At 44.4% G+C, this 13,219-nt stretch overlaps 2 protein-coding genes across 3 annotated transcripts; one reads left to right on the forward strand and one right to left on the reverse strand.

The window, feature by feature from the left end:
• Positions 1-350: 350 nt before the first annotated feature.
• On the reverse strand, positions 351-1,896 carry LOC128757941 (fish-egg lectin-like). The gene is made up of 5 exons (XM_053863604.1): positions 1,782-1,896; positions 1,481-1,714; positions 1,185-1,405; positions 777-898; positions 351-665 (listed from the first exon to the last, which is right to left on the reverse strand). The coding sequence occupies exons 2-5, from the start codon at positions 1,650-1,652 to the stop codon at positions 524-526; spliced, it is 657 nt and encodes a 218-aa protein (XP_053719579.1). The 5' UTR covers positions 1,653-1,714; positions 1,782-1,896; the 3' UTR covers positions 351-523.
• Positions 1,897-7,228: 5,332 nt separating this feature from the next.
• e2f7 (E2F transcription factor 7) lies at positions 7,229-12,988 on the forward strand. 2 transcript variants are annotated; one of them, XM_053863018.1, is made up of 13 exons: positions 7,229-7,410; positions 7,895-7,990; positions 8,229-8,519; positions 8,661-8,814; positions 8,890-9,120; positions 9,232-9,387; positions 9,468-9,611; positions 9,916-10,092; positions 10,153-10,237; positions 10,384-10,687; positions 11,339-11,441; positions 11,591-11,937; positions 12,018-12,988. In XM_053863018.1, exons 2-13 carry the CDS (start codon positions 7,895-7,897, stop codon positions 12,171-12,173), a joined length of 2,244 nt encoding a protein of 747 aa, XP_053718993.1. In that variant the 5' UTR covers positions 7,229-7,410; the 3' UTR covers positions 12,174-12,988. The 2 variants fall into 2 exon arrangements, with proteins under 2 accessions (XP_053718993.1, XP_053718994.1); XM_053863019.1 differs by having other exon boundaries at positions 10,174-10,237.
• Positions 12,989-13,219: the final 231 nt, after the last annotated feature.

The following is a 13,219-nucleotide window of genomic DNA, read 5'->3' on the forward strand; positions in this document are numbered from 1 at the left end:
TATCATTTTTTGACACTCTGATCTCCTGGTGAGTCTTATCCATTAAGGCATTTGGGTCCCGCTCGGCGAATCCTAACAGCTGCGACCACAATGAAGCAGACAGAACCAAACAGAACCCCAAAGTGGACTGTGTGGAGTTGGACGCCCTCTCCATGTATGTGTGGCTTTCCACAGAGCACTGCGGTGACCTCCCACAGTGAAAAGACATTCAGAGGTTCATCCTTCATCAAAGTTTCCATCACTGTGATTGTGTGCGTAGTTTCATGTCTGAACAAGCACTGGGATGGACGACACCAAGAGCCCCATTGACCCTGCGACCAAAGGGAATCAGTGGACGGAACTGGACACCAAGTAATTCTTTATTCAGTATTCCCATACAGCGTATCTTCAGATTTCACCACAGTTGTATGAACAATGATCAAAATTCTATCACTGGACGGACATTTCTTCTTGTCATGTCAGTATAAGATTAAAGAAGATTAAGATGCATTGTTGCCATACATCAGTGCAAGAAGAGTGAATCCTAGCGGCGGCACTCCAAGAGGAGACCTGACTTGCTGGCGATCCAAAGTCTGCCCAGGTCGTAGGCGAATCTGTCAACAGCGATGCACATCTGGAAATCGCGCCAAGAAGAGCCTCTCGGATTACTGCTTGTGATGCCCCGTCTGTTGAAGAGAAAGAAAAACACGAAAAAATGAAATGGTTGTTGATGTTGTTTGATACTAGAAAAGAATAGGACCAGCACAGTGAGGCTCTCATACCAGGTCATTGCTTACCTTTCGCAGATGACACCATTCGGCATCAGTCCAAAAACTGATCCGTCCTGTCCCACTTTGATCGACTTAAAGGACCCAGACACTTGCACCCATGATGTACTTCCACAGCCGGAGTTGATATTCTGAAAGCATCAAACAAAACAGAGCAGGAAAATCAGACGACGAATGTATTGACATGCATCACCAGCTGCTGTTTTCTTTCACAACCATGTTTTGTGTTGAAGTAAGCTTCATTTATTTTTATCAATCAGCAGAATTTTTTTATTTCTCTCATGCTGCTTCGTCTTGCTTTAAACCTGAAAGATTTCAAAATAGAGGCAGGGAACCTGATGACCAAATTGTTCCCACAATAACTAAGGTTATGATGTTCAAACACAGAATTCCAACATTGTTGTGGCGTCGACTTACCCACATGACATAGACCCGATTCGATGAGTCGACCGCCCAGCATCTATTCTGCCCGCAGCTAATTTCTTTCATGACATGGGTCTTCAAAACCCAGCTCACAGAGCCGACACCTCTGTAGTGCAAAGCTGTGCTGCTTCGAATACAGACGGTTCTGTTGTCACTGGCTCTGACTCCCATCAAAAAATCGTTCCCTCCAGCTGCCACCACTTTCAACTTCAAACCTGGAGACAAAGAAATAACACTTGTCTCAAACCTATTGCAGGAAGACCATCATGAAAGTTACTGATGAAAAATACCTGTGGCCTCCACAAAGTTGCCTCCCACCATTTTGAAGAGTTTGTTGCTGGAATCAGTGGCCCACAGCCCAGAACGTCCGACTGAAACGTGACGAAGGCGTTGGTTGCTCAGGAGGCTCCAGTGTGTACCAGTGAGCATCAGGGTTCGATATCTGTTGGTGGCAACCAACATTCCTTGTCCGGCATCAAACTGACCGAGGCCGTAATACCTGGGAGCTTCCTCACACCTGAAGGCTTCAAAGCAAAGACAAGGTTAGTCACAACATTTTCACTTCTCTTCTCCAGCGGTGTGTTCAGCTACCATGACTGGCAGCCAGGAAGCAGCAAGAGAGCGATGGCAGTCTTCATGATGTGGCTGTTCTTCAGGTGGTGGTTGTCTTCAGGGAGGCTGATGTCAGGATCTCAAGAGGCTGCTGCTCTGCTGCTCTGCTGCTTGGTTGGTCGGGCTTTTATAGGCAGAAGAGGTGGGTCAAGCAACATTCCATGCAGGTTTGACAACTTGATTTCCAGTTAGTTGGCCGGAATTCAATGTTAATCAGGTATGAGGAAAGTCATTATTTAATGTGACATTGATGAATGTAGTTGTTATTGTTGCCTGTGACAGAAGAGCAGCAGCTGGAGTGAAATGGAAGCTTCATCGGACGGTAGACAGATTTGCCATGATGTACGGGTCAGAGACTGTTGTGATGGCACAAGGACCAAGGACTGAGTTAGAAGTGTTGGAGATGAAGATGCTCCGGTTTTCATTGGAGCAACTCAGGAGGACAAGATTTGAAATGAGCATATCTCTACTGTAAATGAGAGGGACAGTTCATGTATGTCAGAGTCAGGGAGGACAGAGTGTGGTGGTTTGAACCAGACAGGGAACGTGACAGACAAAATCAAAGTACCTGGCAAAAAAAGAGGAAGGCTGCCATTAAGGTTCATGGATGTGATACAGCAGGACATGCAGAGGCTGTGAACAGGGTGAATACACCAGTTAGGTGGTGGCTCGACACAGCTGACTGCTCAAAGCTGTGTTTCATGTACATGGAAGACATGTGAAGGTGGAGAAGGGTGACCTAACAGGAAATGCAAAAAGAAGAATCAAGAATAATAGAATAGACTGTTATCAATCAAATCATTGTAGTTTGTGCAGCTGTCATCATACAAAAATGTTCTCATGGGTCGAAGCGAATGGAACTTGTTTGGTCTATGTTTCCCATCATCTCAGGCTATCATTGGCTGCATGGAAGACATCACAACCATGATGAAAGGTCATCAAAAGATGACAGATCGATGCTCTGATTGATCGGTCACCGATCATGATCAGCTGATACCAGCGATACCACCTGTCGTTGCGCTACGAAAACTGATCACGTGTGACAGCTGGTGCTCCCATGAAGTACCGCTGTGTTGTGTCCACTCCTCCCTACTCGCTGCTCACTCGGCAGCTGTGGAGGTTCTTTCAGTCTGCAACTTTGCATCCTGCACCACATGGGACAATGCTATGCAGGGAAGCAAATTAAAAGACTTCGACAACACGAAATAAATACGCCATTTAAAGCAGTGTTTGGGCTTCTACTTCGGCTGCAGACTGTTAGCGCAGCTACTGCTTAGTATCACCCGCCGCTCCGAGCACGAAAACTAAGTCAATTGCCCAAAAAAGAACTATTATTTTCACCAAGCTAGATGATCAGACTTTCTCAGGTGTTGTTTCTGTGGATTTGGAAACAACTGAATCTGCTGCCGTTTTGGAGTCAGGGGCCGCATTCGTTGAATATGAAGCTTTTGAAAACAACCGTAGTGGAAACTTTCATAAATGCAGTGCTCTCTGTCCCGCGACAGTAGTTGCATTCTGCAAGGTTTTTCTTTTTTTTTTCCTCCTTTCAGAGTTATAATTAATGGGTGCCAACAATTTATGACATGCCAAGCCTTTGAACATAAGTCACATGCACGTACCATCCAGACATACACTAAAACAAACATCTATGGACACGTGACCTACAGTGTTTTCCGGCCCTCATTATTAGGATGATAACTTCCGTGTGTTGATAAGGTTGGTTGGCGATGGCACGCATATTTAGGAATTATCAGTATGTTAGTTTGATGCTATGTCTGTCACAGATGAGCTCAAAATGTACACTACTCACTCTACAACAACCCGAGGGAAAGTTTCAAGAGGATTCAAGGACATATAAAGAGCTCAGCTTTTGATCACTGTGATGCAAAAGACACTAGAAGTGTGATCCTGAGTTGCCTGTGTGCCAACTTCAACTTGACTATTATTATTTTATATTTCTATTATTAACAATAGACACCGTTTTGCCTCATCTCTTTGGTAAATATGCAAATGAATGCAGCTGCTGTGGCCAGCCTTTACGAAATACTGAGTATCCTGAAGAGGGGTCAGACAACCTTTTGAAGGCCATGTGCAGGAGGTGAGTGGGTTGAAAAGTCAAATAATGACACCAGCAAGCTGGTGCTCGTAAGACTACTGCACTTAGAGTCTCAGATTTCCCAGAATGCCTTTCACTAGCTGCTACAGCAGAACTTGCCTGAACTTGTTGTACTCAATCACATGACAGCACAGGTGGAGTCACTGTCAGGTGCTTGTGACAATCAGATAATTGTTCTTTCTCACAGGGTGTGGGGATATCTGCGGTAACAAAATGCAGAAAGTGTATTTGTTTCAAAGTGTCTTCAGAAAGGGCGGGGTGTCATGCAAAATTATATCATGATTTATTGATTTATTTTAAATTTACTTTCGAATTCACATGACTAACTTCCTCGCAGGAACTGTGCTGATGTACTTTGAACCCCAACAACAGTGGAAAGTGACTGCTGGGTGCAAGTAGCAACATCTTACTTCTCCTCAGCAGTGTCCTTTGTGAGAAGAGGAGGTGTTTTTGTTAGCACTGTCTATGTAGTATCCATGTAGTTAGAAGTTACCAACTTTTAAAATAGTATAAAAATAGCAATCATAGTATCAGCATATTACTATCTACAGTACTATGTCTGGATATGACCATTACATCCACAATATTTGTTCTAGCACTGTTTCCCCAGTGACCCCCCTGAAAACAATGGGCACATAGTCATTCAGCAGCTACTAAATCAACAGAAAACTAGTATGTATCAATGAGTTGCTTGTCTGTGTTCCTCACATGGTGACATTTCAGTATGAGGAAGCTATTGCTCGCACAACTTAATATCGGTTTACAGGAAAAAGGTCACGAACCATGATACTGACATTCCATGATAGATATGTCATGGAAATTGGCTGATGATTGAAAATCATAGCATATCTGATTTTTAACACACGCTATACTTGCCGTTCCATTGCTCTTCGACTTATTATAATGCAATACAATGGTGCAATAATGTTTTCCTCAGTATAAATGTTGATAACTAATAGAAGTGGGAATCCGCTTGTATTTTAGAATTTATTGCCATGGTCAGTGGGGGTTCCACCAACTAGGAGAGTGCTTCGAAATAAAGTGCTGTAAAATAAAATAAAATAACAAAGGGTGATCACAAATTTAACAGTCTGATGGCTGAGGGGAAGAAGCTGTTCCTGTGACGGGAGGTTCTGGTCTGGATGGACCGTAGCCTCCTGCCAGAGGGAGGAGGAACAAACAGTCCATGTCCAGGATGAGAAGGGTCGGCTCTGATCCGACCTGCACGTCTCTGGGTCCTGGAGACATACAGGTCCTGAAGAGGTGGCAGGCGCAGAACGCATGATGCGCTGCAGTCTGCTCTTGTCCCTTGCAATCTTGTCAATCTTGTTTCTGTTAACTTTTCTATACTGTTTTTTTTTTCACTGTCTTGTTCTTTTTCACTGTTCTTTTTTTTTTTTTTTAGTTTTTTTTTTTCCTCTGTTGAAATTCCTAGGGATAATATATGGAAATTAGCTAATACATATGTTCACATGGATATGTTTTATGTGTTGTTCATTAACATGTACCGTTCCAACCAAACAAATGGATAAAATAAACCATTTAGTTAAGGCAAAGTACATGAAATTGAACACAGCCAGGTGGTGGTATCATTTGATACTGTATGACACTTCCCTATCTTTGTAGCTGCAAAACTAAGGCACTGGCAACAGTAAATACTGAGATTATTATTGTTGTTGTTGATGATGTTGTGGTGGTAGTAGTGGTAATAATAAGACATAAAGTGATCAATATAATTTGTGCCGAAGTTTGGTATTTGCAGACATTCTAAAACAGATTATTATTCCTGGAAACCTAGCGGTATCACGTCACATGTATTACCCCTAGTGATAAAGTTGGAATTGTGCTGTATTGTCTGCTCTGGCTGTCCACTGTTCCGAGCGGAGATTGGCGGCAAACGTTGTATATCGGGCGGGGGGTGGATCGCAAACAGTCGGGGCGCCTCCTCAGATATGCAGAAACTGGGCCGCAGCTCAACTTCTGGCGCGACTTCGCAGGTACTGTGAGCGCCAATTGCAAGCGCCTCCGCTTCTCCGCTGACTCCCATCTGCCAGGTCTAAAACTCTATTTTAATTACAACCGCAAGGACAAAAGGCTCCTGCCAGGTATGCGCGGATAATAGCGGGTTTCGACTGGTGGCGGTGGTGGAGTCCGTGGCACGCCGCGGGAGAAGTAGTCAGCTGAAAGTTAGGGATCGTCTATTGTGAGAGGAGTCACTTCGCTTACTTAAAAATCACCAAGGAATGATAAGTCACTATAGAAAAGCAATGCGGTTGTGACATTGATTTTGTTGTTAAACTAGACTTATTTGAAAGTAAACTACTATTTTCTTAACCATCTTACATTGTCTAGTCAAGCGTAAATTCTAGGATGAATCTCCAAACACTCGCGAACACGATGAGAGGACAGTAGTCAAACAAGGTTCAACAATGCATGTTATGAGTAAAGGTTAGATAGTGTTTTATAATTGTAAGATGCCTAGATCATAATAATAGGTGATTTTCCCCAAGGCCATATAATCATCAAATGATGACGAGAGTTATGTTTTAAATTCATCAATAAATTATAATCCGTCAATAAGAATTAATGACGTGGTCAAATGTATTGGCATCACATTCAGTTTTGTCAAACCGTGACGAATAAATCGCAATATTGTAAAATGATCATACTACTTTGCATTACATACAACAAAACTTACAGATTTCTAGTTCTGCACAGAACGTAAAAGCCAAAAAACATAAACTGAACTGTATGCAATTGCTGCCCATCAGTTGCAGATGAATAAACCCTATTATCTTGTTGCACCTTTCCTGTTTTTCCACTTCCTAAATTCTAACATGCATGTCTGCACTGAGACTTAAATTTGCATTCATTACCATCACAATGTTTCTCCTTGAGGGTCGCAAAAGTGTTTAGTTATCAACTAAAATAATATAAATGTCAGCCCTACGAACCCTCAATGTGTTCTTTTACGTTCCTATAAGGATTTGTTTTGCGGTCTTTGTTTTGTTCTGAGGCGCGCCTGTTATTTTACATTTATTAGCTATGAGAGTTGCTCAACTCCTCAAGGCCATTGCTGCAGAGTGAGACCTCAATTTTTGCCGCCTCTGCCTGGGAACATCCGCGCGCCGGTTGCCCCGCCAACACACGTATATACAGGCGGGGCCTGAGACACACGTCCACCACTGGGAGGGGGGGCGCGTCACCGACATACACATCTCTGATTAGTCGAGAGCCGATGACGTATGTCGTCTTCTGTGCGCTGATTGGCTGGGATCAGCTGGACGGCGGAGAGCGCCAGAAAACAAGCTTGAGCGGGTGATGCTGCAGTTTCATTGGGACTTTGGAACCCACTGCCTGGGCACATAACTGGACACTGCCCGCTCATTTTAACATAAACACCACTTGAAATGGTAGCTTGAGAAGAGCGGATATTTTCACAAAGGTCGACGCGACGGTGGGATACTTTATTTTACAAACACTCTCAGGAAGGTAAGTGATTTTCCCTCCAGACGTCGTCACTGTCCAGAATATTGCTCCGATATTGGTGTGCAGTTCGTTTTTAATTACTCAAAAGGGGTCAATATTATGCCTGTTACTCACAGTGGGCTTCGTTGTCTGTTTAGATGTGTTTGAGCTGCTTTAAATTTGGACGAGTCACCGTGAATGGGCGCCATGTTCCTGTCTGTTATCTATAAATGATATATGTATATAAAAACAATGAGCAATTGCCGTGGTAAGACTGGACTGTACCACGTATTAAGGCACCCTTAATCGTCTTTGCTCGATAAACCTCATCTATGTTACGTAACTGACTGGTTCGCTGAGGTTATTTGCGCCAAATTCGAGTGACCCGCTGCTAACTTTTTTTTCTACGCGGGCGGAGCTTTAAAACCCCCGATTGCACGAACACGCCAAGAACGCGATTGATTTAATCAGATTGTGTTGACTTAACAAAGTTTATCTTTTCGACAAGATGGAGCATGAATATCTGGCCCTGAAGGACCTAACGACCCCGAGGAAAAGTTTTCCAGGGGAGCCGGAAGAGGGCGGGGCTGCAAATGACCAGAAGGTGAGATACAAGTTTCACCTCGGGAACAGTGAGGCCTCACAGTTGGGTTGGTGGTCATCACTTCTGCCACGTACTGAAACAACAGGGGAAACCTTTGCTATAGTATCAGTCGAAGTGCTGGTCTGTGTAACTGAAATGAGTGGTGGTGTAATTATGCTATTATTAGCGCAGTGATCAGAACAGAATCACTTTGAGGAGGACTGCGATTGTGCTGACCCCGTGTATGTTTGTGAAACAGGAGAACGTCTGCGCAGCCAGACGAAGAACCACCCCACTGAAGCCCACAGACGCTCCAGTACTAGCTGGCCGAAAAAGTGGCACCCCTGACTTGAGTCACACCACCCCGATCAAGCTTGCGTGCTTGCCTGAGCCCTGGACACCGACTTCAAATCTGAAGATGTTGATCAGCGCTGCAAGTCCAGACATCCGGAACAGAGAGATGAAAAAAGTTCTTTTCAGACCGATAGAGAACGAGACAGACGTGATGGATGCAGCAGAAGACGACTATGAAATGGAGGATTTTGGACCGGTAAGTTCAGAATCTGCCACACATTTCAACTTCTGAGTGCATCATTCGAACTGACAAAAAACTCTTGCATTAAATAGTTAGGTCAACAATTGTTTTGTTGCATGTTAATGAGAGCGTATACACCTATTTACCTGTCCCCAGTCCGAGACCCTGGATGAAGAGGATGAGAAAAAGCCGAGCAGAAAGCAGAAGAGTCTGGGATTGCTGTGTCGAAAATTCTTGGACCTCTATCCCGACTATCCATCGCTGAACGACCCCATCTGGATCATCCTGGACGAAGTAGCCACTAAACTGGGTAAGGCTAAAGGAAGAGGAAGTTTGCAGCGTTTTTAGACAACAGAGTTTGAACTTTGTGCACATGTATGCTCAGGTGTGGAGCGGCGGCGCATCTATGACATCGTGAACGTGCTGGAGTCCCTCACAATTGTGGGACGGATTGCCAAGAACAGCTACATGTGGTACGGTCGTCTGCAGCTGGAGGCTACATTGGAGGAGCTGCAGCAAAGAGGAGTGCAGCAGGGATACCACCTCCAGATGGGCCGGGACAAAGGGGCGGCAGCCTGCAGAGAGGACGACGTCGGAGATCCAGACAACGTTCATGGTAGTGCACGTGTAAAATATTCGCTACATGTCTTCATAAACAGGCGGGGGATGTCTGACTATTTATTGGTCAATGCTTTTTTTAAGGTGACATGTCTTTTTTTGTTTGCAGCTGTAGGTAACAGGAAGGACAAATCTCTGCGCATCATGAGTCAAAAGTTTGTCATGCTCTTCCTCGTGTCCAAAACTCAAACGGTCACACTGGACGCAGCTGCCAAAATTCTCATTGACGATGGTCAAGACTTCTCAAGTCACAGCAAATACAAAAGTAGGACATTTTTGTTCATCACGTGTTGAGTACGATCTCGTGGTTGAAGACGACGTATTGACGCTTCTGTTTCTGTGTAGCCAAGGTGAGGCGTCTTTACGACATTGCTAACGTGCTGACCAGCTTAAACCTGATCAAGAAGGTTCATGTCCGAGAGGAGCGGGGCAGGAAGCCTGCGTTCAGGTGGCTGGGCCCCACTGAGTTCGACAAATCCAAAAGTTCTGGTGAGAAATGAACAGTTGCTTGTGCACCCTGCTGTTGTCAGCTGACTTTATTAGATCATGTCACAGCAGCCTTTGAGAAAAGACATTGAAGACACCAAAACATGACACCATACATTTAGTGCACAAAGACTTTACACGAAAGCGGTTACAGGTTCCTTTGATTTGAACTATGCAAAAAACGTGCATGAATAATTGCTGTAAAATTTCATTCATTAGACAAATATTATGACACTTTAAACAACACTGTAAACGTAAAATGTACAAAGCTTTCTGTTGTATTAACCTTGGTGATGTTGACCTGTAGAAAACACGGCAAGTGGAGTGACCGTTCCTCCGCCAGAAGCTGCTCAGCTGGTGACGTTAAGGGACTTGAGGAGAACTAAAATCGCCCGACATGGCTCCTTCAACGTCACGCCAACTTCTGTGGTGGTCCAGAGGCAGGTCAACTCTGCCCCCTGCAGCCCATATAGAGATACGACAGGTGAGACACAGGCAGACCAAGTCGCAGTGGAACGCTAGTTCACATCACCCCTCACTAAAGTACTGTCTGTACACACTTCAGGTCTATTGAATCAGCCTGTGGACTATTCCAAAAAGACGATGGGAACTCAGCGACACCACAATGGGTATGTATGGACCAAAAAACATTGTTGACAAGTGTGTGTTGTGTGCCATAGTGCAAAGTGGGTACATTTAGAATTATATGAACTGTGTAATTCAGTTAAGTCTGGAACATATAGATTTAAAATTGTCATGTTTTGCTTCTTTACAGAAACATGACACCCACTCGGGTAGCAGCAGCAGCAGCCTTGTCTCCGTCCTCTGCACATCCCTCGCTGCTGGCTCCAACCCTGCACCCAGAACAACTCTACACCACCTCCTCGCCGTCGCCGCACTGTGTTGCGTACCTGCCCAGCCTGTCTCAGCCCATGGTGGTTATGCTGAACCACGCTCCGGACACAACCACGCACGGTCACGCAAGTTCGCAGCCCGAAGAAAGTCGGAAGAGACAGCGGGAGGAAGAGGAAGACGGGAACGAGATGGCTGCCAAGAGAAGAGGAGAAAGCGCCGAAGTGGTTAGTCAACTCTGTCAAATATTATCAAAATGTAAAGCCTCGCGCCACTATCCAGAATCATATCCTCTTAAACCTGTTTACCTCTAATGTAAAAGGTTTTAGCTAATGCACTTACGTCCACCCGTACTTCTGGCCGCAGCCAGCAGATGCTTATTTTTTAATTCAATGTCCGTCAGCCCGACATCGCATACAACAATTATCGCAGCACAGTATCCCAGCATTTCACTCTCACACAGCCATCTACCACCACCACCAGTAGTAAGTATAACCCTCGCGTCGGCTATTTTGAATGGCATTCGACTTACGTCCAATCTGACTTACGACCGGTTGGTAGAAACCAATGCCGCTCGTAAGTCAGATGTTACTTGTATTGTGTAATTGACGTTAAGTTACTTACTAGAATGGTATGTGGATCCATGGCTAATGACATATGTATTACAAAATGAAGGTGAATTGCTGATCATCCTTTTCATGGGTCATCGGACATTCCGTTTGCTGATACAGTACATAAAATATGTGCTGCATCTTGTTTTGGAGTGTGATGAATCGACGCTCATGTAAATGAACTCTCATCTGGATAGTCGTTGCCCCTAAATTGCTTCACATGCGACTAAGAAGAATTGCTGACCTTGCATGTTTTTTCCCTGTCAGACAAGAGTGGAGACAAACGCCCACTCTGTAGCGGCACAAGATGAGAGCGAACCCAACAACACAGAGTCTGCACAGACGTACCTCTATGTTCCTAATAATGCAGGTAAACACACACTCACAAAGGATGGGTAGCTATTAGCACCGTCACGTTTGACGTACCATATTTAGAAAGACTCAAAAATGACAGATGATTGTCACAAGGATTTCAACGTCTTACTTGATTTGTCTGATCGTCTACGTTCATGTCCTCAGGCCTAGAAAACCTCAACTTCCTCCTGGCAGCTGGACAGTCTCCTGCTGGGCTCGCCTTGCCGTCCAGCACTTTGGCAGTGCCTTACTTCCTGGTGCCGTCCACTGCCCTTTCTCACTACCCACTGGTAGCTGCAGGCCTTCAGCAGCAGAACCCTGACGGCCAAATGAGCATCAGCATCCCTGCCATGGTGTCACCCTCTCATTTCATGGTCGGAGCGGCTCCTGAGAGCAGCAGCTCGCCTGCGATGCTGCCCTCTTCTCCCGAACAGAGGAGAGTGTTTTTATCAGCAGCTGCAACGCCACAGTCTCCGTCTGCTCAGACTCTGAGCGTCTCCTCTGATCCACTGGTGAGACTTCAAGACCTGTTCATTTTACATTCCTGTTTATTTATGTTCACTGACAGCCGCGCTGTATTTTTGATTCACAGACTCCACACACTCCAAAGGAAATTCAGGTGTCTGGCTCAAAGGCTTTCTTCCAGACGCCGGGCACTCAGGGGAATCGCATCAGTGCCGCACCAGCCACTCGAAAAAGAGCCTCCGCACAGAGAAGGCTGGACATCAGTCACCCACAGGCTCCTTAAACCAGCATGGTGACCATTCTAAACCACTATGGCTATTTAATTCATTTAAATCCGAGACTTAAGCTTCAGTTGGCAGTAACTTCATTAGTCTTTAAGCCGTCTTTTTTCTAATGAAATAGCCCCCCCAACTGGTATAGAATTGAACTGCAAACTTTCCTGGCAAAATATAATTGTAGTTTACCTACCACGTTGCTTTGGCTTAGAGTCTTGAAATGACACACCGCTATGGTTGAGCGAATATTGTTATTATTTGTATTTTCCCATCCTTTGTTTAAGCACTAAATATTTAATAAGTGTCCATTTCTGACCCTAAATGTGAAGCATAAATGACAAAAAAGGTGTTTACATTTAAGCCACCACGACAGTGTAATGGTCCTTAATGTTACTTACATGTTTTGATGCCAAGCTTTAGCCCTGTTACTGTCGGCTAAGGGAAGTGGAGACGGTGCTCTCAGGTACTTGAAAATGTGTAATTAAGAAGCGTAGGAATTGTACTGTAAAGATTGATTATTTATCCAGGAAATGTAGATGTATACGTCACTGTATGCTGTGTTTGTCAAAAAGTCATGATAGTTATTTGTTGAGAGCCTGTAAGGTGCTTCTTTTATTCCACTTTCAAAAACAGGAAGAGCCATCCTCTGGTGCTTTGTACAGAAAAATAACGTTTTTGTAAATTGTATTCTTAGTGCCATGCAGGAAAATCAAAAGCAGCTAAATGGATGTTCATGAAACGCTGATTGCACTGCTTCCTCTACTAGTGTGTTTGCTGAGCTTCTCCACGACGTGGAAGCTGGTCTGTCACTGGTCCCCGTATGTGCCTGTCTGTTCAGACTTGAATAAATCTGTCAAGCATTACGTTTTTGTGGGTTTTCTTAATTTCAATTCATCGTTTTTTCCTAAAAAAAAAAAGCTTTTTTATTCTGTATTAGAGGAAATCGAAGTTGGAAACTCACAGATACTTGACATGCTGTGACAAGAGTCAACCACAGTAGCATATGAACGTGTAAATGAGAGTGAAAGCAGAGGTAGTGAAAACCAATTGAGCA

This window comes from Synchiropus splendidus, chromosome 4 (genome assembly GCF_027744825.2).
Source record: "Synchiropus splendidus isolate RoL2022-P1 chromosome 4, RoL_Sspl_1.0, whole genome shotgun sequence".
NCBI classification, from domain to species: domain Eukaryota; kingdom Metazoa; phylum Chordata; class Actinopteri; order Syngnathiformes; family Callionymidae; genus Synchiropus; species Synchiropus splendidus.

Excerpts from the sequence above, each read along its gene's own strand:
- e2f7 (XM_053863018.1), top strand. The coding sequence starts at position 7,895 with ATGGAGCATGAATATCTGGCCCTGAAGGACCTAACGACCCCGAGGAAA. Across the intron at positions 9,121-9,231 it reads AGATCCAGACAACGTTCATG|CTGTAGGTAACAGGAAGGAC; the intron begins GTAGTGCACGTG and ends TTTTGTTTGCAG. Across the intron at positions 10,238-10,383 it reads ACTCAGCGACACCACAATGG|AAACATGACACCCACTCGGG; the intron begins GTATGTATGGAC and ends GCTTCTTTACAG.
- LOC128757941 (XM_053863604.1), bottom strand. The coding sequence starts at position 1,652 with ATGTTGGTTGCCACCAACAGATATCGAACCCTGATGCTCACTGGTACA. Across the intron at positions 899-1,184 it reads ATCGGGTCTATGTCATGTGG|AATATCAACTCCGGCTGTGG; the intron begins GTAAGTCGACGC and ends TGATGCTTTCAG. Across the intron at positions 666-776 it reads AATGGTGTCATCTGCGAAAG|ACGGGGCATCACAAGCAGTA; the intron begins GTAAGCAATGAC and ends TCTCTTCAACAG.